This window comes from Cavia porcellus, unplaced genomic scaffold (genome assembly GCF_034190915.1).
Source record: "Cavia porcellus strain 051 isolate PalLab524CR breed Dunkin Hartley unplaced genomic scaffold, mCavPor4.1 scaffold_18, whole genome shotgun sequence".
NCBI lineage: Eukaryota > Metazoa > Chordata > Mammalia > Rodentia > Caviidae > Cavia > Cavia porcellus.
In genome coordinates, this window is record NW_026947501.1 from 27,464,527 (window position 1) to 27,489,610 (window position 25,084).

Here is a 25,084-nt window from a genome sequence, read left to right on the forward strand (position 1 = left end):
ATCTAAATAAGATTTGCTGGTAGAAGCTAAAACAGCACCACGGACCAAGAGGCAGATGGTGCTGTCACAAAGAAGGGTATTGAAGATATCTGTCTTAAGTTACTTTTTTCATTACTTTTTTCATTTCAAAATACCCAAAAGCCACAGTTAAAGGACAAAACGTTTATTCTGGTTCACAGTTTGTAGAGGTTTCAGTTCATAGTTCACTGGCTCTGAGGCAGGATGGCATGGCAGAGGGGAATCACAGAGGAGAAAGAGTTCATGGCAGGCAGGAAAGCTGCAGCATAGCAAAGAAAAACCAAGTGATGAGGAGCAAGCGATGGCAAGAGCAGCCCTCCTTCTGTCTCATCGTTTATGCAGGTTATGCACCCTTAGGGGAGGTAGATTCACACCCTTAATCCTCGCATCACACCTTGAATCAATCCCAATAGTATACTCTAGATCCAGCCACCTCCTAAAAGTCCCACTTAGGGCCAGAGGAGGCTTTGGGGAGACATCTAGATGCAAGCCACAACGATATCTGAGGCAATACCTCAGATCCTGTGTTCATATAGCATGATACACAAATGACAGGGTGCCCTGAGCAAAAGGGATCAGTAGAGAGGGTAGGGTTGGGAGAGAACTTATGAAGCATGTGTGCCTCGTATAATGAGAATAATTGGTTCACAGAGACTGCCAAAGAGACTGTGCAGTCAAGGGACCAGCCTGAAACACAGAGCACACGGTGGCTTAGTGTGTGTGGAGCAGGGTACTCCTAGTGGTGCTGGCATGCAGACGTGGAAGTGAACACAATGGCATGCAGTGTAAAGGCAACTTGCGGTCAGATACAGAAGTCTTGAAAATAGAATCTGAAGGCCACAAGAGGAGAATAACAGAAATGGACTTGTTTTCAAAACAAAATTCTGAAACTTGTGTTAAAATGTCCTCGATAGGGAGGTTTAGATAGCATATTGGATGGGCCTCCCTGCATACACAGCAGCACTCTTTCTGACACTTATCCCCTATCCAGGCTGCCACATGTAGGGTGAGTGGCACTCACACCCAAGGTGAGCAGCTTTCACTTTAACATTGCACCATGAATCAGTGCCAGCATCACATCATTGATCCAGCATCACACACCTACATCTAGCCTCATCTGTGACTGTGTGAGGCTTTCAAGGGACATCTAGACAAAAGCCATAATAATGTTGTGAACGTGGGAGCAGCTGGGTTGGACTGGCTGAGAAGGAAGCTTGGCACAAAGGCTGGACAGGAAAACCAGGATCTCTTGAGAGTGTGACCAGGGAGGGGCCGAGGGCATCTTCACAGACGTGTGGGACTGGATCAGGACATGGAACTAAATGCCTGGGCCAGGTGGTCCAGGACAAAGATGCCTCCCAGGATGGGAATCCTCTGGGGGAGTCTGGACATCTTTCCCAGTGGGGCTATGCCTGTGTGTGCCAACAAGGCTTGAGCTGACTGCAGCCACAGTGAGAGCTTTGAGCCTCAGGCAGCTGAAGGAAGCAAGGCATTCCCTGCCCCTGCTTGCTGCCTGGACAGTGAGGTGAGGAGAAGCTGAGGTGTTGTATATATGAGTCCAGAATCCCACGTAAGCGTGGGAAGGGTTGAGAAAAAAATTACTTTATCCTAAGTACTGGGAACAAAATAATGTTGCTTAATGTTTTCTGTTGGTTTGCATGATTCTTTCCAAAAAGTTGTAATTCAAAAAAGTGAAATAATCTTTAGTTAAAATAGTTTCACATCTGGTTGTTTTCTTTTTTCTGATTCAGGTTTGAGGAGCACCTTGACAGTGAGCTCACCATCGGTTTCAACTGCTGGGCCTTTGCACATGCTCTGTTCACTTTGGGATTTGCTATCCTTGCCAAGGATGCCCCAAACCCACTTACTCTTGTTCTTGTCCTTGTCACCATATCAATTTAGGTCAAAAGAAAATTATCTTAATTTCAAGGTAGGGAGCTTTATTAAGATTGTCCCTGATGATAGGTGTTACTTGTGCCTGTTTTTTGACTCTGGACAGCTCTCAATCCTAAACTTCACTTTGCATGTTTCCTTTCAATTTAGGCTGGACCCTTCCACATGTGACACAGGGCCCAGGGATGGGCTGAAAGGAGTAAAGAAAGGCAAACAGTAAAATTAGTGCTCACTGCGCAGCCTTGAGAATGTCCTTAATGATGCTGAATTTTGCACCTAACCACATTGGTAAAGTCCAGATTCTGTAGGTTGTGGAAGTTTTCAGCATCAAACTCCGGTTATTTTTGTCTCTTCCTAACCAACAAATAAATGAATAGTGAAAGTCAGTTGGTTTTGAAGGAGGATTTTATGGATGTGTCACAAATAGCAAGACATTGCCTCCAGAGATCCTTTTAGAGGCACACAAAAGCTGGACAGCTTGAGAACAGAAACTACGCCTTCCTGTGAAGTAAGAGAGGCCATGCAGATCAGAAAGATCCCCAGGCAGAAGCAAATCTGTGGGTTCCTGTAAAGTAAACACCACTATGCTGATCAGAAAGAGCCTCAACCAAAAGAGAAACTGCCTTCCTATAAAGCAAGCTGATCCGGCCTGCAGATCAACCTATCCAGAACTCCTGGAGGGGGAACGGAGATTAAATAAAAGACATAGGGGAGACAAAGAGAGATAGAGGTAAGTCAAGATAATCTGATCAAGCCTCCAGTTTATTCAGAAAATGATCACACCTTTTATAGGCTAAGGGCGGGAGCTGGGACAGGAAGAGGTTAAACAGATGAATACAACAGGGTCACCGTCACATCCGGATACGTGACGTAAGCAGGAGAGGATTATGGTTAATGTAGGCAGACGCAGTGCCCATAGAAGAGAGAGGCATGGAGGCAGCAATGCCTGTCACTCGGCTCCCTACAGTAAGCGCAGCCCTGCTGATTGGAAAAGCCTTAGCCAGAACAGAAACTATCTTCCCCTAAGCCAGTGTGTGCATGCGCTAAAAAACCAGTGGGGCACCATCTCCACCACCCCACTCTCCTCCATAGCTGTTCTGATTTAGCAGACTCAAGGTGACATGGTAGCACCTGAGGAGGAGGGATCAGCTTGATGCTTGTGCTGTTTGGTTGACTGCAGCCCTGGGGCTGGTGGTCTGGGCATCTACTTGGAGGATGGCCGTGTGCATTGTGCTGTCTTGTTTTTTGTTTTGTTGTTCTTGCTGTCATTTTGCATTAGTTGTTGTTGTTTTTGGTTTGTTTGCTTCTTGATTCTTCTGAGGTGTTTTGTTTTTCTCTTTTAAAAAAACTTGGGAAATATGCATCTTTCTGAAACAAGAGTGACATATAGTATCTCATATTTTGGAAATCAGTACAAAACTTGTCACAGAGTCTACAAGACCTGAAATTACATTGTTCTCCAGTGTCTTCCTAATGCTTTTTCCATTGTCCAGAATCACAATTTACTGTCCCACTGCCTGTCTCATAATAAGTTCAATCAGAGGGTCACAGAATGAGAGGCTCAATATATTTGTGCCTCAGGATATTATTGTCTTTGCAAAACCACAAATACACAGTTGGATGGACACCAGGTGCTGCCCACCAGAACCCATGCTCAATACCTGGCCACTGACAGACAGCTTTTGTGTTGGGAGTGGTCACAGGATTCACTCCCAGGTGCACTGTCATTCCCTTTATCAAGTTAGCAGTGTCCTGCGTCTCCCAGGAGAGCTCCATCAGTCTTGAGATACTCATATGCATATACACAGAGCCTCTGCTCCTCTTTGTGCTGCCAGTATCTGGGTATTAGGTTCCTCTTTCTCTATTGTTCTCTTTTCCTGGAGTCACTCTGGGTGTCAGTCTCCATTTGGGTGCTGAGATCTTTCAGAGAGGCCCTTTTCAACATAACAAACAGTTTGTCATTGCAGTGAGAGTTACACATTTAGTCCTCAGAAAGTGCAAATGAACTTGAGACCGAACATTTCAACATGTGCTAGTGCTGGGAATGTTGGGCCATAAATTCTCACTCTTAGCTACAGCTTCAATCACAGCTGCAGCACAACCTAAATTCAAAGAGGTCAACTGTGAAAGGAAAGTGCTGCAGCCCACAGAATAGCAGAAAAGCCATGAAGTCAAACTCAACTTCGGGTCACCCTGTCTTTATTCAAGGACTTGGCAGTGTAGGAGCCATTCCATCATTTCTTAAGCCAATTCAATTCCTTTCCGCGCTTCCAACATAAGAGTCCTAACAGTCAAGTTTAACCTCTTGCCCAAGTGATTCTGGATGTGGATGTCTCTCTGCTGCACTGTCCTGGGACTACACAGGCTTGTCCTACTGAGGATGAGGATCATGCCCCCCACATCTGCTGCACTTTATGCCAAGGACCGGACCTGGCATGTGATAATGAGACAGCCCTGTAAATTGAATGAAGAAACCAGCTAATTCTGACTAGAAAACCCAGGCTCTTTATGAAGACTGCTTCAGAAATTCTGAGATGAATCCTAAGGGTAAAGAGGCTTAATATAACTTAAGTTCTGGGGACTCACCCAAATCACTGTGTAAACAGGGAGATACAGCAAAAGGACAGTGTGTAAACTCCAGCATGGTTTTGGTTTCCAACGAGCTAGTACACTCAGAGACATTAGGAGCACTCTGCAATCTGGAGGCCAATGTCCTAAGTGCTCATGCCACTGTCCTGTCCTCTCTGACCCCTTCCTCTGCTCATGACTCTTTGAATTATTCTTACTCCTGCCATTTCTGCCCCCAAATGTAACTCTGGGTGGTGCAGATTTCACCATCTTCGCTGTCTCACATGTAAATAAGTCCTTGTCAACTAAGTGAAGTCCTGCAGAAGGAGGTGGGCACACAAGCAAGACCTTCAACAAATTAGATAAGAAGATCTTTTTTCTTCAAGCCCGACTCCTAACAAGGCTTGTGCCATGGGAATCAGAATGCATTGTATATTATTTCACAGTAGACATTCATGTGTGGAGGACCACCTGGATGATTTTCCTTGAATAAAGAGCAATTACCTCCTCTTCAACTAAACCTGGCCTTATCTCCACATACTAATATGTACAACACTGGCTAAATTATTTCCTTTTCCATTCAATTGGCTCTAAGCAATGTCAATAGGGCTAGTTGAGGTGCTGATACATGACATGTGAGACTAGGGAAAGTCACTATTTCCCTGCCGCAGTGACTCCCCAAACATGGTTCAGCGGGAGAGAATGGAAAGCCACTTACTTGGGGGCTGCAGACTGGATCTGAGCCAGGAGATAAGAGGCTACGGCTTCCCAGGGCACAAAAGTTGGCATATCAGAGCTGAAGCACCTGCCCCCAAAGCATTAAATGTTCACTCAATTGTGTACACAGATTTCTCTTTCTAAACATCCTTCTCTCTGAGTACTACAGAGATGCTTTCACTACTCCTAGCTGTCTCTGCCCAGAGTTCTCACAGTCAACCTTCCCCAAAGCACTCCTTTCTTCACAAATCAATAAAACCCGGGTTAGAACCCTGGTTGAGGCCATGAAACTTCACCCTGGTTGGACTTAGGACCCTGTGGCCTCCCATAAATACAAATACGTCTTGGTGTTTTTATTCTCCTTATAGGTTGCACTGGAGTTGGTAGAGTGGAATTAACTAGCTAGAATTCCAATAGTGTTTCTTTAGGATTACAAATATAAACTTCCCAGATTGCAGTGAGGGCAGGAAAGGGATCTCTGTATTCCTCACCAGGTATTCTTGTACCTGCACAACTGTATCTAGACACCAGGTTCTTTCCAGGATCATTCATATGTCTCTGAGTTATATGTCTCCCTTTAGACTCTTTTTAAATTTTTTTTTATTTTAAAGAGATAAAGACAAAAGAGGACAGAACAAAGCAAATCAGAACAGAACAATGTAAGCAACACAGTAGTTCACCACAAGACAACCTGATATTAACAGTAGCTACCACAATGTCTCTTTCTTTGAAATACTTGAGCATACCTTGACATACAATAGTATCAAATGTAACAAAATAGTATAAAACCATTCAAGAGAATGAAAGTATTACAGGGCATTCAGAACCAAATAACCAAAAATGAACAATGGCTACTATATTATTTCATTTTCCATAAAGATTTTGTTTATAATATCACACATAATAAAATCCAATAAGATCCAACATGATAGAACCAATGGAAACAGAAGAACAAAAGCAATGTAGGACTTCAAAGCAAGATATTAAAAATCAGCACTGGCTATTATCATGTCTTATTTTCTTCCAAATAGCTGTTCATACCATCACAGATAGTAAAATCAAACAAACCAGAATAAAACCATTCCAACTAATGAATGAAAACATTATAAGGCTTCAAAGCAATGTAATGGGGAATCATGATTACCATAAAATGTTATGTACTCTTACCATTTCTTACACTAGGAAGACTATATGGTATTTATACATGTGAGTTTGATTTATTTTGCTTATGAGTATGGTCTCAAGTTGCATACATTCATTTATAAATATCTCAATGTGATCATTCTTTATAGCTGAGTAGTACTCCATTGTATAAAAATACCATGACTTTTTAAATCCATTCCTCAGTTGATGGACACTTAGGTTGTTTCCAAAATCTGGCTATCACAAATTGTGCTGCTATAAACATGGGTGCACATATATCACTGTGGTATGATGTTTTCAGTTCTTTTGGGAATATGCCTAGAAGTAGAATACCTGGGTCAAATAGTATTCCAATCCCAGCTTTTTGAGGAATCTCCAAACTAAACCTCCACAGTGGTTGCACCACTCTACACTCCCACCAACAATGCAAGAGAGTTCCTTTCTCCCCACAGCCTCTCCAGCATTTGTTGTTGGTAGTTTTCTTGATCCTGGTCATTCTTTCTGGAGTGAGATGGAATCTGTGTTGTTTTAATTTGCATTTCTCTAATGAGTAATGATGGTGAACATTTTTTCATGTATTTATTTGCCATTTGTATTTCTTCATATGAGAACTTCATCTCAGATGCCTATTTTTGGATTGGGTCTTTGAATTTCGGGGGTCTGGTTTTTAAAAATTCTTTATATGTTTTAGACAGAAGTCCTTTGTCTGAGGGACAGTTTACTAAGATTTTTTTTCCCAGTTTGTGGTTTTTTTTCACTATGCTGGAGATTTCTTTTTTTTTTTTTCTTTTTCATTTTTATCAGTACCAGGGATCGAACTCACGACTGCCTGCTTGCAAGACAGGTGCTTATGCCGCTGAGCTAAATCCCCAGCCCAATGCTGGAGATTTCTTTTAACATGCAGAAATGTTTTAATAAGATGTGATCCCAGTTACTGACTCTGGGAAGTAGTTCCCGTGCAGCTTGATTCCTGTTCATGAATTCTCTACCTACCCATGTCTTCAAGATTTTTACCTACTTGGTCTTCCAACAGATTTAGTGTTTCTGTTTTAATATTCAGATCTTTCATACATTTATATTTTAGTTTGGTACATGGTGATAGGCATGGGTCTAGTTTTAGTTTTTGACATATGGAGAGCCAATTTTTCCAGCATCATTTATTAAAGATACTGTCGTTCTTCCAGTGAACATGTTTGGCCCCTTTATCAAAGATAAGGTGGTTGAGTGTGTTTGTAATTGTGGCTGTATCTTCTAATCTATTCCACTGATCTTCAGATTTGTTTTTATTCCAGTACCATGTGGATTTTATTATAGTAGCTTTGTAGTATAACTTCAAGTCAGGGATTGTGATGCCTCCTGCCTTGCCTTTGCTGCTTAGAATCTTTGCTATTCTAGGTCTCTTCTGGTTCCAAATGAATTTTAGGAGTGATTTCTCTAGATATATGAGGTATGCTGATGGTATTTTCATTGGGATTGCATTGAATATGTATAACAGTTTTGGGAGAATGGCCATTTTCCCAATATTTATTCTTCCTTTCCATGAGCAAGGGATATCTTTCCATTTTCTAAGATCCTCTTCAGTTTCTTTTTTCAATGTATTGTAATTTTCCCTGTATAGATCTTTTACTTCTTTTGTGAGATTAATTCCTAAGTATTTCATTTTTTTTGGATGCTAGTGTGAAGGGTATAGCTTCTCTTATGTCTCTGTCAGTGATTTTGTTGTTAGTATATAGGAATGCTAGATTTTTGAGTTTGATTTTGTATTCAGCTACATTGCTGAATTTATTTATTATATCTAGGAGTCTTTCAATGGAGTTTTGGGGGTCTTCTATGTAGAGTATCATGTCATCCACAAATAAAGATAATTTAACTTCCTATTTTCCTATCTTTACCTGTTGGGAGCCTGCCATGTTATTCATGAGAGCATATTCATAAGATGGCACCTGCCTGCCGCCTCCGCTGCTCCCCCGCCCATCATGTGCCCAAGATGGCACACACATCCTGCTTCCTGGTTCTTGCTCGGCTTACTGTCCCCGCCATATATGGTAATGATTGATTGCTTCCTTGTTGCCGCCCAATCGCCTGTCCCCACGTGTAATCCCATGATTGGATAACATTAGCTATATAAGCCCAAGTATAGGAAGTGCCCGACGCACAACACGGAAGAAGCCGTCGAGGACGGACATGTATTGAGGTTGCTGCCCAGTCAATAAAGGTGCTTGCAGAGGCTGAGTGTTCGTGTGCTCCATTCCGCGGGACGGAAGCGGCTCCGGACAGCTACGGGGACTCGAAACCATTCCCGTGCCTTCTGCGACTCCTGTGACTGCGTTGAGAGACGGTACGTACCTGCGGGTGAGTGGAGGCTTAACCCGGCCCTTGGTGGACGCACTTTAAGGGATTTGTTAGTCGACCCCTTGTTAGGGTCGATTTTGCCCGAAAAGGAAGGGCAGGCCCCTGCTGGCTATAGCGCCTCGGGGCTTTCTATATTTGCTGAAATGGGCAATGTTAATTGTGGCCCCCTCGCCCTATCATTGCGGATGTTGCTTGGGGCACGAGGAATTAGGATGGAAAAACAAACGGTTTTACAATTCTTCAAATGCATCAACGATTTGGCCCCGTGGTTCCTGCCCACCGGCTCCCTCACCTTGCCCTCCTGGGAGAAATTAGGACGAGACATTCAATTTGCAGAAGAGCAAGGCACGGGTGTCGACCCCATGGTTCGCCCCATTTGGGAGATGGTTCGTGCATGTCTCAGAACCGAAAGTATGGTAGGCGCAGCCCAGGGACTCAAAGAGGCACGCCACGCTTTTTCGAGCAGGCGCGCTCGGAGAGCTCCAGGGAGGCCTCAGAGGTTGGCTCACCGAGCCATTCAGATTCAGAGGGGGAAGACCCTAAGGTGGGCCCAAAGGAGGAAACTGACAGTAAGATAGGCCCACATCGCAATACAGGGCAGAAAGTTCATAAACCTGCTGGAGCCTTATGTGAAGGGATGATGGAGAGCCTAGGGGAGGAGCTCGAGAGGGTGGAGAGTGATCTGCAGGAAATGCGCACCCCCGGCGAGGCGGGGTTAGTCCCGTCGGCCCCTCCCTGGGAACCACCCCAGGGAATGAATGCCCCTGGTGGTTGGGGGCCGCCTCCTCCCTTCCCTGCCACACTTCCGTTCTCCGGGCGCCGCTCATTTCATGGCCGTTTATGGGACGTCTTGCGTAGGGGCCTTGCCTCGTATGACGCTCCCAGCTTCTACCCAGTCCTCCAGGACCAGGCCAGCGCGCCTTATTATCAGCCCCTGGACATGAAAGTGGTTAAGGGGTTAAAAGAGGCAGTCTCCACTTACGGCCCCAACGCCCCCTTTACGCAGGCTCTTTTGGAAAACATAGGAGCCACCCCTCTGACACCCTCGGATTGGGCACAACTCGCAAGGGCGTGTTTGTCCCCAGGCCAATTTATGGACTGGAAGGCATGGAATGATGAGTATTGCGGAGAGCAGGCTGAGAAAAACGCTAGAGAGCGCAATGCTAGATGGAACAAAGATATGTTATTAGGCCAGGGAGCCCATGCGCAGGATCAAATTCGACATCCTCAGGCAGTTTATGATCAGATTACTAAGTGTGCCATCGCCGCTTGGAAACAACTTGCCAAGGCAGGCGAACATACTGCCTGTCTTACTAAGATTGTGCAAGGGATGACAGAGCCATTCTCTGACTTTGTGGCCAGGATGCTAGATGCCGCCGGCAAGGTCTTCCCCGACCTCAGTGTGGCGCAGCCCCTGGTAAAGCAGCTAGTCTTTGAGCAGTGTACTAAGGACTGCCGTGCAGTCATTACACCACATAAAAACAAGAGTTTAGAAACCTGGACCAAATTATGTAGAGAAGTGGGGGGACCCCTCTCTAATTCAGGTCTTGCAGCCCTGGTGGGTGCTTCAATTAATGCAGCCCTCGGCTCCTGCCCTCCAGCAACACAACAGCAGATGCAAAAGAGTAAAAAATGTGGGGCTGGGGGTTTAGCTCAGCGGCATAAGCACCTGCCTTGCAAGCAGGCGGTCGTCAGTTCGATCCCTGGTACCGATAAAAATGAAAAAAGCCCCCAAAAAAAAAAAAATGTTTTGAGTGTGGCCAATACGGGATGTTCCGAGGTGGCTCAAAACATGATGAAACGGATGGGCTATACCCCTGGCAAAGGCTTGGGCATCAAATTGCAAGGAAATACCTCTCCTGTGCCCGCCCTCACTAAGAGGGACAGGAAGGGGCTGGGGATTTAGCTGAGCAGCGTAAGCACCTGCCTTGCAAGCAGGCGGTCGTCAGTTCGATCCCCGGTACCGATAAAAATGAAAAAGACCAAAAAAAAAAAAAAAAAAAAAAAATGAGCAGCCTATGCTGTTCTCTCCCTGATCTTTGGATTCCCGTGCAAGCCCAGGACTGGGTTGGACCGGTCTCACAGCAGATCTCGCTCTCTTCCTTACCAACCAGAACTAAAGAAGGGATAAAAGATTGGTTGTGGCAGGCAGCGGGGGTGGTCTCTTCTCTGTTTGTCCCTGCAGTGGGACAGGCTGTTTTGCAGGCATGGACCTCCGAGCAGCTCGCGCTGACCATGGATGCAGTCAATCGGCTGAGCAACGCCACACGAGAGACCATCAAGGCTCAAAGGCAACAGATAGAGCTAAACAGCCAAGCAATACTCCGGCTACAAGAAGAAATCCAACTCATTGGACAAGAGATCGATGCCCTGTGGCAGGTCGCCACTCAACTTTGCGACCAGAGGTGGCTGTCCTTCCGGGTGTGTGTCACTCCCGTTCACACCAACTTGACTGAAACCACAAAACTATGTTTTTGCCGCCCAATCGCCTGTCCCCACGTGTAATCCCATGATTGGATAACATTAGCTATATAAGCCCAAGTATAGGAAGTGCCCGATGCACAACACGGAAGAAGCCGTCGAGGACGGACATGTATTGAGGTTGCTGCCCAGTCAATAAAGGTGCTTGCAGAGGCTGAGTGTTGGTGTGCTCCATTCTGCGGGACGGAAGCGGCTCCGGACATTTACCCTTTTTATTTCTCTCTCTTGTCTAATTGCTCTGGCTAGTATTTTCAGTACTATGTTGAATAGGAGCAGTGATAAGGGACATCCTTGTCTTGTGCCTGATTTTAAGGTAAAGGTCTTTAGTTTTTGGCCATTTAATATAATGCTGGCTGTTGGTTTGTCATAGATGGCCTTTATTATATTGAGGTAAAGACCATCCATTTTTCTGGAAGGTTCTTATCATGAATGAGTGTTGGACTTTGTCAAAAGCCTTTTCTGCATCTATAGAAATGATCATGTGATTCTTACTTGTGGCTCTATTTATATGGTGGGTTACATTTATTGATTACACCTGGGATGAATCCCACTTGGTTATGGTGTATAATCTTCTTGGTGATTTGTTGCATCCTATTTGCCAGTATTTTATTGAGGATTTTTGCATCTGTATTCATTCGGGAGATTGGCCTGTAGTTTTCTTTTTTAGCTGGGTCTCTCAGGTTTTGGTACTGAGCAATATCTCCTTCCAGGAATGACTTAGGAAGAATTGCTTCCCTTTTGATTTCATTGAAGAGTTTGAGGAGTGTCGACATTAAGTCTTCTTGGTATTTCTTGTAGAATTTTGCTGTGAATCCGTCTGGGCCTGGGCTCTTCTTTGTAGATAAGGACTTAATTACATTTTCAATTTTATTAATAGAAGTTGGATTATTCAGCAGTTTTACATCTTCTTGACCCACTTTGGTACTTCATATGTTTCTAGGAATCTGTCCATTTCTTCTGTGTTATCAAATCTACGAGAGTAGAGTTTTTGAAATAGGTGTTGATGATCTTCTGTATCTCCACAGAGTCTGTAGTGATTTCACCTTTTTCATTCCTTATTGCATGAAATTGAGTTTTTTCTTTCCTTTTTAAATAAGGTTGGCTAGGGGCTTATCAATTTTGTTTATTCTTTCAAAGAACCAACTCTTTGATTCAATCATTCTTTGGATTGTTTTCTTAGTCTCTATTGCATTAATTTCTGCTCTGATTTTTATAATTTCCTCCCTTCTTTTGGCTTTGGGCTTGATTTGCTCTTCTTTTTCTAGATGTCTGAGGTGTGGCATCAGGTTGTTTATTTGTATTCATTCTGTTTTCCTGATTGGGAACTCAGTAAATTTTCCTCTGAGGACTGCTTTCATTGCATCCCATAGATTCTGATAAGTTGTATTTGTATTTTCATTTGCCTGTAGCTATTGTTTAATTTTTTCTTTAATTTCATCTGTGATCCACTGATTGCTCAAGAGTGTATTATTCAATTTCCATGCGTTTGTGGGGTTTTTGCAGTTCCTTTTATCATTTAATTTCTAGTTTCATGGTGCTATGATCTGATAACATGCATGGGATAATTTCAGCTCTTTTGCATTTACTTAAATATGTTCTGTGGGCTAGTATATGGTCTATTTTAGAGAATGTTCCATGCACTGCTGAAAAGAATGTATATGCTAATGTTGTTGGATGGAACACTCTGTATATGTCTATCAAGTCCATTTGTTCACAGGTGTGATTCAGTTCTGTTATTTCTTTGCTGATTTTCTGTCTGGTTCATCTGTCCCTTGGTGTCAATGGGTGTGTTAAGGTCTCGTGTTATAATTGTGTTATTGCTAATTTGATTTTTCATTTCTATTAATACTTGATTTGTGTAACTGAGTGCTCTGGAATTTGGTGCATATATATTTAATATTGTTATCTCTTCCTCTTCAAGTTTTCCCCTAACTAGTATGTAGTGACCTTCTTTATCCCTTTGGATCATTCTTGGTTTGAAGTTCACATTGTCTGCAAGCAGAATAGCTACCCCTGCTTTTTTTGGGGGGGGTTCCTGTTGCAGGAAGTATTGTTTTGACCATCCTTTGACTTTCAGTCTATGAGTTTTGTTTTGGGTTAGATGGGTTTTTTTGTAGACATCGTATGGTTGAATGTTGTTTCTTGATCCATTCTGCCAGTCTGTTTCTTTTAATTGGTGAATTGAGACCATTTACATTAATGGTTGTAGCTGTTATATATTGATTTATTGTTGATATGTTATCTTTCTGCTGTTGCATCTTTATCTTTCCATTCTATTTCATTGTCTGCCTTGCTTAGTGGTTTTTTCCTATGTGTATTTGAACTGTCTTTCAGAATTCTTTGCAGTGTTGATTTGGTGATCATGAAGTTCTTCAGCCGTTCTTTGTCATGGAAGTATCTTATTTCTCCATCCATTTTGAAAGATAGTTTTGCAGGGTAAATCAGTCTAGGTTGGAAATCATTTTCCTTTAGGATGTGAAATATTTTGCTCCATGCTCTTCTTGACTTCAGTTTGAGAAATGATCTTATGACACATGATGAAATGAACAGATACTTTGAAAAAAAAGAGACACTCAAGTACCCAGTGCTGATCCTGGAGTGCCATAATGTGAAACCCAGCAATAGTATTATTCTTTGTTCAGAGTGATATTAGCCTGCTTGGGTTTATTCAGTCTCAACATAATTAAAGACATGTATAACTGCATGTATGTTTAAGTGTATAGGATTGATAACCATATTTCTAAGTTTTTGTTGGGTAGTTGAACAGAACTGGTTTCAGTCTCACTATTTGAATCCCCACTTTATATGCTCTACTTTAGTATATTGAATAACTATTTGTAAGACGACAATGTACAATCATCAACTAGTGATTTCTTACTGTTTATTTTTTTCTTTGAAAATATGTATTATTTTTACCCATTTTCTGTTTTGTTTAGTCTTTCTTTAAATGAAATTTTTTTAAAAGACACTACAGTACCCAGTGCTGATCCCAGAGTGTCATGATATGAAATCCAGCAATACTATTATCTTTGTTCAGAATGACTTAGGCCTGCTTTAGTTTATTTAATCCCAACATAAATGAAGATATGGATAACTGCATGTATGTTTAAGTGTATAGGATTGACAACCATATTACTAAGTTTTTGTTGAATAGTTGAACAGAACTGTTTGCAGTCTTACTGCTTGAATTCCCACTTTATATGTTTCACTTTTGTATCTTGAACAACTATTTGTAAAAAGGCAGTATGAAAACATCAACTAGTGATTTCTTACTGTTTATTTTTTCTCTGAACATATGTTATTTCTACAATCTCTGTTTTCTTTAGTCTTTCTTTAAATAAATTTTTTTTAAAAAAGAGGGCAGGATAGGTGTCACGAGATGGCATGAGGTGAATACCCTTGAGTTTAGATCCTGTGTCTGTCTACCAGATAATTCCCCAGGGATCCAACAGTGTATTGAAAAGCTGAAAACTTCCTCTTCTGGCACTTTTCTGCTCCTGGACCTTGCTGTTGATGATTAAAAACTATTCATGAGCCAACCAATGAATGGCATCCAGATCTGCTGCCTAGAAGTAGGGCAGGCCCTACACAGTCTCTCCCAAGAGTCAATTGGAAGCTGAAAGCTCAGGCCACTCTGCACATTCTTGGCTCTGTGATATCAGGTAAGAGGACATGGATAAGGTTCAGGCCTCTCAGTATGGGCCAAAGACCCAAACTTTCTCAGTGTTATGGCTTGTATCTAGATGTCTCTCCAGAGCCTCGTATATTCACAGATGGTGCTTTTCAGAAGTGACTGAATCTAGGTTTGTGAATGCAGATTGAGGGTGTGTGATAAGCGAATTAATGTACTGGTTGGTTTAGCATAGTTCTGGGTGTCGATAATGAGAAAGCCCACCCTGGGCATGTGGCACCATCCAGTAGGTTTATAGCCTGGATTCTATGTCCTGCTTCCTGCCTGCCTGACATGAACTGTTCCTCCTCTGCAGTGTTCCTCTGTTATGCTGGCCTGTCTTGGAGCCAACTGACTGTGGACCGAAACAGCTACAAACTGTGAAGTATCATAAAGCTTTCCTCCTATAACTTGTAAGTGTTGGTTATTTTGTCTTAGCAACAAGAAAAGAAACTAAAAGAATTGAGAATGTCAATATTGGGCCATTTTGAAATTTGAACCTTTTACCTTATCAGCATCCAATATATTTATAATTGGGAAAAAGATGTTTTTTTTAATTTCCTGCAGCACAATGTTGGATTACTGTAATAGATTGAACTAGGAATGAACCAAAATGCAAGGGACACAAGGTCTGACTGCCCCATGTGCCATGTCAATATACAGAAAGCCTTAAAGAACCTGTTGTGGCATAAGGGACTTTATATACCAGCATTTCATACACATGATTCTAATAAAGCCACAGACAATTTTAGTAGGCAGTTTTCTTTTTTTCCCTTGTTGTGAGTTGAACACAGTCTTAGAGAAATTAAGTATATAAGTATTAAGTATATAAGAGGTCACACATCCTGAAATGGGAGGAAGATGGGAGGAGCCAGTGTTCCAATAACATATTTCTGACCCTCACTTTCTTTTAGTACTGGTGGGTTGCTTCCTTTGGGTGACAGCCGAAGAACACACACTGAGCAAGGTATCCATGGTGCCTGGGCAACCAGAGATGATGAGGCGCTCACATGACTTCTCCTCTCTTCTCAAGGGCTGCAGACAGGTTTGCCTGTCTCTCAAGGACTGTGAAATTTTAGACACAGACGCAGCAACATGGCTCCTTACCACATCCGCACATTCCAGGAGAAAGACCAAACACCAGTCATGGACTTGTACAGCAGCTGCTTTGTTGAGCATGTCCCTGCCGCCATCCGTCACGCGCTAATGTTGCCTAGAAACCTACTGCTTGAGGTTGGGGTGGCCCTGTTGGTATTCCTGGTCTCTGGTTCTTGGCTCTTGGCTGTCATATCCATCCTCATTCTGCTCCTCTTCTTGTGTTTCCTTGTCAGATACATGTGGAAGCATGCAATTGTCATATGTTTGCGCACTGACATGGCTGACATCACCAAGACCTACCTGAGTGCCCACGACTCTTGCTTCTGGGTTGCCGAGTCTGGGGGGCAGGTAGTGGGCATTGTGAGTGCTCTGCTAGTGGCAAATCCACCCCTGGGGAAGAAGCAGTTGAAGCTGTTTCACCTAGCAGTAGCCATGGAGCACCGAGGAGAGGGGATAGCGAAAGCCCTGGTCAGGACTGTCCTCCAGTTTGCCCGGGACCAGGGCTATGGTGAAGTTGTGCTTGATACAACCGCGGTGCAGCACAGTGCCCTGGGTCTCTATCAGGGCATGGGCTTCCGGAAGACAGGCCAATTTTTTGAGAGTATACTCTGGAAACTAACAGGCATTTCTTGGATTCGTTTAATTTACCACCTCCCATCCGCTCGGGATGGGGGCCTGTGATCTGTTTCCTTTGTATTAACACAATTTGAGTGACAGCATTCCTATATCTTGTTCTCTCAATAACTACTATGATGACAATAAAGCATAATGTATTAATTGTAACTGTCCTACTAACTAGTTTGAAAATCTGTTCATTTGTCATTTTCAGCTTTTTTCTCTTCTAAAAGAACAAAACCTGGTTGAGTCTGTGGTGGTCACAAACTATGATGTTTGTGTTATAAACCCTAAAGTCTCTTTGCTCATACCGATCTGTGTCCAGCATGTTTGATGGTGGTGTTCAGGCGGTGGCACCTCTTTTCCATTCTGTTTTTGTGGGTTGCTCCCTCTTCATTTTTCTAGTGACACAATCATGTTTCTTTTGAAAACAACCACATCACAATAACTGACATACATTTTCTCAGAAGTTGTGAGCCAGCAGTTTCTGTTGAGTTGGGCTGGGATTTTGCTGGTCTCAGCAATCTCTGATAACGTCCTGGGTTGGCTGCAGTCTTGGGCATTTGGGTTTCATTTTGTTCCAGCAGTTTGACTGACACAGAGGTCAAGGTCTCCCTGAAGAGCTCCAAACAAAAGTAGAAAGGAGCAGAGGCTTTTCCAAACTTCTTTACGTATCACATGTGGAAACATCCCATCTTAAAGGAAGAAATTGAGCCACATCCATAGTAGTCCAGTTTGAAAGGGAAACAATTTAACACAGGACATATAACTTGTATTATTTTATGATAATTACCCAGAGAGTCAAATATTGCATACAGTCAAGAGATGCTCAGGTCTCTGTCCCCAGGTCAGGGTAATCAACCCAACAGTATAAGCATTTAGTTGGTTTATGTGCCTTAGTTGCTATCAACTCTGGCTGACCTCAACAACTTTCCATTGCTATCAGAGGGATGGAGGGGCATGGGATGTTTGATTCTTAGCCCGTGCATGGGTAGGCTCATGGGAGACACTGACTTGTTCTCTCTCTAGTGTGCTGGCTGCTAGTTGTGCTACCACCACTTACCATGAAGGAGAGTTTGTTGCTTTTTTGCTCAGCTCCCCAAGTTCCAACATAGCTGGATCTGGAATTCTTAAATTGACACAATGAACTACATCTTAGAACAGGTGGGGCAAGTCCTCTACACCCCAGGATGTAGAATTGCTGAGCTACTTAGTTAAGCTTCTAGACTTCTCAAGTTGACACAGTGTATCAACCATTATATCAATCAGCTTTAGGAGCTGTTTGTCACGCAGACCACAAGTTCACAAATACAGACCTCTGATCAAATCCTGCCCACAACTTGTTTTTGTAAATCAGGGTTGACTGAGACCCAAATATGTCTTTTTAATGTATTTGTCTATGGCTGTTTGGGCCATAGACTGTAACTGTGCAGCTGAACAGTTGGAGGAGACATTATGGCCTTCAAGGAAAACATATTTACTTCAGAGACGAGTTCCAGTTTCCTGACTCTTGATTAAATCTATCTTGATTGACATAGTCGAGTACATAGAGTAAAGTGGTGCAAAAAATTCAATCATTTATCAAACACAAGTTTACACTAGCTGTATAACCTCAGAAAAGTGACTCAGTATTTCTATAATCTTTCATTACCTCTTGTATGATGAAGCTAAAAGCAGCATCTTTCTCATAAGACTGATAGGAGAATGAAATGAAGTCATGGATGTAAAATACTGAGGAAAAAGATCCAGTAGCTTGGAAGAGCAGAGCCAGACTAGGAAGAAGTGAAGTGTAGGATGTGAACAGATGGGTATAAAGTGTTTTATGGTAAGAATCCAGTACACTGACCTTCTGGGAGAACATGGAGGATAGATAACAGCAGCTAAGGAGGCTCTCTGAGACAGCCAGCTCAGGATCCAGGAGTGGTGCTGTGTGAGGAGTCCTAAGCGAGGGGAGATGTACCCTGCTGACCCAAGAATGAACTAAGCTGAGAGAAACCAACTGGAAATGCAATTTCTAACAAACAAACAACCTGGAAATATAACTTGCTGTGAGGCCTTAGGTTCAATTTCAAGAACTGTACCAAAAAAAATTTTAAAGAAACCCTACAACATAAAAATAAGAAAATCTGCTAGGAGAGCGTGGTGGACAGATAACAGCAGCCATGGAGGCTCTCTGAGATTACCAGTTTAGAATGCAGGGGCGGTGCCGTGTGGGGGGTCCTACATGAGAGGGGATGTACCTTGCTGACCCAGGGAAGAGCTGGGCTGGGGGAGGCCAGCTGGAGATGCAATCCTGGTGCTATGGCGGGAACGGATGGAATCTCAGTGCGGAGGCTGGATCCCGCGCCATTGGAAGCCGTGATTCGGGTTTTCTGCTGCTACTGCTGTGTCCTGGTCCGCACGGCAGGGAGAGAGATGCACTAGGGCTCTGAGAGCAGGAGTCAGTGAACCAAACGGCATCGAGAGCGGATCTGGCAGGGAGCCCTGCATCGATCTGTGGTGACTGAGAGAAATGGGGACCCTTTCATGGACTGGGAGGCTCCAACAGAGGTCATTCTGGGAACAAGCAGACTAGCCGGAACAGGGCCCTGCAATGACTTTAGTCGCATATTCCCCTCTCAAGCGGGAGTGGTGGGGAGCGCTTGGCCTGGTGACACCGCGGACTGGGATCCAGTGGGCTGGCCCAAATCAGGTCCCTGCGCCTGGCAGTGCACCCTAGCAGTGAAGCATTCAGTAGGTTGACCTGGAGGGGCGGGCCCAGCAGAGGCTGCACAGGTCTGTGTCTCCCTAGTACACTGCAGTGGGAGGGAACACCTAGCTGGTGAATTCAAACAAACTGTAACAGACAAAGACAAAAAAAAAAAAAAAAAAAACTGGGCCTCCCACATACACTTGTATGGAAGGAACAAAAAGTATGGGAAAAGGGAGCAACAAGAAAGAGTCCTCAGTCCCCAATCCTGAGAACACTGATGCAGGAAAGGTAAATGCAAAAGAGAATGAAAACAGAAAACATGTAATATCAAACATGGCACCTATAGACATAAAGTGGTATCTCCGGAGCTTCATAGACGAGTTCAAAAATGAAGTATTTAATGAAATAAAGCAAGAAATAAGTAGAATAGTTAGAGAAATGCTAAGCACCACCCAAGAAAAAACAGATGGTGGAATGGAAGAACAGAAAAAAAGGGGAGAATTGTTTGATGGAGAAAATAGAGAAAACAGAATACGTGAAGCAGGTTCAAAGAGATTACCAGGAAATTAAAAACTTTATTGAAAGCTGGCATAACAGCTTGAAAGAAACTAAGGATAGATTATCTGAACCGGAGGGCAGATTTGTGAGGTGGGAGCATGAAATGAAAAACTTCTTAAAAATAACAAGAAAACAAACAGCAATAATACAAAGACTAGAAGATGATAAGAGGATCCATAACTCAAGAATTAAGAACATAAAAGAAGAAGTAGGGACTCAAACAAATGAACTACAAAAGCTATTCACAGAACTAATCCAGGAGAATTTCCCTAATTTAGCAAAAAGTAAAGACACTCAGATGTATGAGGCACACAGGACCCCAGCCACCTACAACCCAAACAGAGTACACCCAGGCATATAATAACCAAAATTCCAGAAATCCAATATAAGAACAGAATACTAAAAGCCATCAGAGACAAGAAACAGATCACTTACAAGGGAATACCCATCAGAATTACAGCAGACTTCTCGGCACAAACCATCAAATCACGAAGAGCGTGGGGGGAAATAATTCAAGCTTTGAAAGATGATAACCTCCAGCCAAGATTGATATATCCTACACAACTGTCCCTAGAAATTGATGGAAAAACAAGGTGCTTCCAGGATAAAGAGGAACTAGGGGAATATGCAACCACCAATTCAACTCTACAGAGATTACTGCAGGATATTCTAAAAATGAAAAATACCAAGATTCCAGAAACAGTGGCAGAGCGGTCACAATGAATGGAGCAGAAAGCTAAATGAAGAGGACAAACTGACAACTAATGACAGAAAAAGAGCTCAACAGAAATGAGGCAGAGAAGGTTGGATGGTAGGAACAGCCATTTTGGAGAAAACAAGACATCATAATAGGTAGTGCTGATTTAATATCCTCTTGTTTTGAAGTCCCATCAAGCTTTTGTTCTTCTGTCTCCATGGGTTTTTACATGTTGTATCTTATTGGATTTTATTATATGTGATAATATAAACAAAAACTTTTATAGGCAAGGAGATTATACAGAAACCATTGTTCATTTTCTGTTAGTTGATTCTAAATACCCTGTAATACTGTCATTCTCTTGAACAGTTTTACATTGTCTTGATACATTTGATGCTACAGTATACAAAGTTATACCCAAAGATTTTAAGGGAAGAGACACTATGGTAACTACTATTATGTCGAGATTATCTTGTGGTGAAACACTATTTTGCTTAAATGGCTATGTTTTGACCTGCGCTGTTTTGTTGTTATGCCCTCTTTTTTTATCTCAATCTCCTTTTTATTATCTACTTTTTCATTTTTATCCTTTTAATTAAGGGAAAAATAAATAAAAAATAGCAGGATATATTATAGTAACCCACTTTGATTTCCTATTAACTTGATTTGAAACTCTGTATTGCTCTCACCATCTTGTTTTGACTGATTTTCCTCTATTCTGTTATGCTTGATAGTACCAAGTTTGAAAGTATAGGCAACAGCTATGAAGACAATAAGATTCATTGTGACGCCCATTCTGATTGACTATTATCTTCTTTTGAAGTCCTCTGATGTCTCCAATGTTTTGGTTTTATTGGTCTTATTCTTTACTGTTTTGTACAATTTTATTATAACTGATGATATAGGCAATTCTTTTTAAGATAGCAAGAGGCATTATGGTAACCATTGTTGATCACCTTGTATTTTGTTTTTACAATTATGTATTATGTCCATCCTTTTGATTTCACTGACTCTGTCCTGGTATGTCACATTTGGTTTTACTTTCTTCAAAAAAAAAAAGTAGTAAGAACTGTGGGAGTAATAAAACCCAAAATGTGTAATTGTCATTGTACAAAAGAAAGGAAAGAAAGTTCTCTAAAAGATATAACTGCATATATATTTAAGTGTATAAGATAGATAACCATATTACTGAGTTTTGTTGGATCATTGAACAGAACTATTTGCAGTCTCACTGTTTGAATGTCCACTTTGTATGCTTTAATTTTGTAACTTCAACAACTGTTTCTAAGATGACAATATGTAATTAACTAGTGATTTCCTACTGTTTACTTTTTCTGAAATTCTGTATAACTTGTACCCTTTTTCTGTTTTGTTTTCTTTTTCTCCTTAAATAAAATAAAAAAATAAAATCTAATTCACATCTAAACACATACTCTCCAAAAGATCAAAATACATCCAAAAGATCCTCAACTTCATTAGTCACTTGAGAATGTGAATTTACTGTACAATGAGAAAATATGTAAAACAATAGCAGTACCATGTCAAATGTGCAGAAGTCTCATATCTTTCTGTTCTGAATGTATAATATATGGTAGCTTGGGACAAATTCTGATTTCTTTAAAAACTTTAAGCATATACTTAGCATACCTACTGGTTCCACTTCTCAGTATTCACCCAAAAGAATGAAAACATGTCAAGCAGATACACCTCAGTTTGTTTGTTTTGGTTTGAAATTTTATTTTAAAGAAAAAAGATAAACATAACAATGAAATGAAACCAAATTCAAAACAGGTTAGTTGGACCATTACAATACTTGATATTTTATTTATTGTCTTTGTGGTTGTTGATCAAAGGTTGTTGATACAAGCAAGATGTCTTGTTCAAACAATATTAGCACAAAGTTTTCTTTTCAAGGAACTAAGGGAAGCTAACTGTATAACTATCTTACATATACGTATATCTTTTCCTTCGTCCTTTCTTCCTTTCTCCTTTCCCCCATTACAGTTTGTCTTTTCTTTTGAACAGTTTCTTCCTAATTCACAGTATCTATTGTACATTTTCATGTTATTTACTAGTTCAGTTTTTCATACTAGTGAGACAATAGCATGTTTACACATATTTGTCTGATTAATTTCACTTATGAGTATGATCTTGAGTTGCATCCATTTACCTATAAAAGTCTCAAGTTTATCCTTCTTTCGGGCTAAATAGTACTCCATTATTTAAAAAAACCCCACATCTTTCTTATCCATTCCTCAGTTGATGCACACCTGAGTTGTTTCCAAAATTTAGCTGTTACCAGTTGTGCTGCTGTAAATGGGTGTGTGTGTGTGTGCACGTGTGCACATTTCTCAATGTGGTATGATATTTTTAATTCTTCTAGGAAGATACCCAGAGGGAAAAGCTAGATCGAATGAGACCTCTAATCCTAATTTCTTAAAGAAATTACACATTGATTTCCATAGTGGTTACACCAGACTACATTCCACCAACAGTGGAGAAAAGTTACTTTTCCCCCCACAGTCTCTCCATCATTTGTTATTAACTGATTTCGTGATGATAGCCATTCTTTCTAGGGTAAGATGGAATCTCAGTGTTGTTTTAATTTGCATTCCTTGAATGACCAATGACCAAAAATACAAGAACATTTTCACATATATTTATTTGTCATTTGTATTTATTCATCTGAGAAGTATATATTTATCTCAGATACCCATTTATGGATTGGGTCTTTGAGTTTGTCAGATCTGGTTTTTTTCAATTCCTTATATGTTCTAGATACAAGTTCTTTGTCTGTGGTACAACAAGCTATAGTTTTTTCTCACTCTGTGGATTGTCCTTTCACTCTGTTGGTGATTTCTTTTGTTATGCAAAAGCTTTTCTTTTCATGTTTATTTTAAAAGACTAAACCCAAGCAAAACAAAACAGAATGAAACCAATCAAAACAAAACAGTGTAAGTGATACAGAGTTTCAAAATAAGATAATGGGAAATCAACCATAATGCTTCTTGTTGTTTTCAAATTACCTGCCCATACCATCAGACACAGGAAAAACAAACAAAAGAGAACTAAATAGAACCAATAAAAATAAAAACAATGAATGCAGTACAGGACTTCAAAGCAAGATAATAGCAAATCCAAAATAGCTATCATAATATATCTTGTTATCTTTGAAAGAGCTGTCTATGCCATCAGATATAACAATATCAGATATAACAAAATCAAACAAGACAAAATAATAAAACCACACTAAATAAAACAATGAAAATGATACAGGACTTTAAGATAAGATGGTAGGTAATTAACTATGGCTACCTCCTTCAGAAGGAGACACCCCATAGATGCTATACTGCATATTGTTATCCTCCAAATAGATGATCAGATTACCCGCTGTAGGCCTGCAAAGTCAATGAAACACTAAACACTACAAGCATTAAGTTGTATCTTACTTCAATAGTCATCATCTCAGCCTGTGTTTCTCTGGATCACCCAGTCCGATCATGGCAGATGGGTGGGGATTCGCTCTTCTTGTCTCCCAACCCATGCACTGGGAGGGGCTGGCCTTTGATTGTCATTCCTCTGGCCCGTACATGGCACTGACTCCCAGGAAGTGGCTGGCTTCTTGTTTTCTTCCCTGAGGTCCGCGAGTGCACAGGTCAACAGGAAGGGGATGGTGTCTGGTTGTCTTCCCTACAGCCTGTGTACCAACTCTCCTCCGTGAAACCCACTGCAAAAGCTTTTTGATAAGATGAAGTTCCATTTGTTGATTCTTTGTACCATTTCCATAGCAGTATGGGTTTTATTCATGAAGGCTCTGCTTACACCTGTGTCTTTGAGATTTCTGCCTATTTTATCTTCCAGTAGATTTAGTGTTTCTGTTTTAATATTTAGATCCTTGATCCATTTGGTCTTAGTGAAAGATGATAGACGTAAGTCTAGTTTAAGTCTTTGGCATGTGGGGAGCCAGTTTTCCCAGAACCATTTATTAAACAGATTATCTTTCTTCCATTGAACCCATTTGGCTCTTTTACCAAAGATAAGGTGGCTGAGTGTGTTTGGGGATGTGTCTGCATGTTATGTGCTATTCCACTGATCTTCAGATCTGGGTGGTTTTTTTTTTTTTGCCAATATCATGCTGTTTTTATCACAATAGCTTTATAGTATAATTTTGGGCCTGGGATTGTGATGATCCCTGACTTGGCTGTGTTGCTCAAACTAAGCAGATTCACTTTGCATTGATTGGCGACTTGTCTGAAGCCAGTAGGACACAAGGAAAGATGAGCAGGGAGGTAAACAGAACCCTGGGATTCACTGTGAATTGGTGTCCCAAGGCTCTAGAAAACTACCCAGATATATGAAATATCTTCTGCGGATGCACCACTTTCACAATGGCTAAGAGACTTCAAAAAGATGCACATTCTTCTTGGAAAGAGAGAGATGTACTGATCTATAGCATTAAAGGTTACCTATGATTAGGTAAAACAGAATAAGCCCTATTCTGGCTGTTGGTCTGACCATTGGTTTATCCGTATGGAAGCCAGTTGCATTTCCAGTGCACATCAATTATTCTTCGAAACCATAA

General features: G+C 41.5%; 1 protein-coding gene across 7 annotated transcripts; it reads left to right on the forward strand.

The window, feature by feature from the left end:
• Positions 1 to 8,327: 8,327 nt before the first annotated feature.
• Positions 8,328 to 16,723, forward strand: LOC100714943 (probable N-acetyltransferase CML1). 7 transcript variants are annotated; one of them, XR_010040670.1, is made up of 4 exons: positions 8,328 to 8,677; positions 15,159 to 15,255; positions 15,757 to 16,075; positions 16,174 to 16,363. XR_010040670.1 is itself a non-coding variant. In XM_063229596.1 (3 exons), exon 3 carries the CDS (start codon positions 15,938 to 15,940, stop codon positions 16,619 to 16,621), a length of 684 nt encoding a protein of 227 aa, XP_063085666.1. In that variant the 5' UTR covers positions 8,402 to 8,691; positions 15,159 to 15,255; positions 15,757 to 15,937; the 3' UTR covers positions 16,622 to 16,723. The 7 variants fall into 7 exon arrangements, 6 of the variants coding, with proteins under 6 accessions (XP_063085666.1, XP_005003407.2, XP_023420545.2 ...); XM_063229596.1 differs by having other exon boundaries at positions 8,402 to 8,691; positions 15,757 to 16,723; XM_005003350.3 differs by having other exon boundaries at positions 8,402 to 8,677; positions 15,757 to 16,723.
• Positions 16,724 to 25,084: the final 8,361 nt, after the last annotated feature.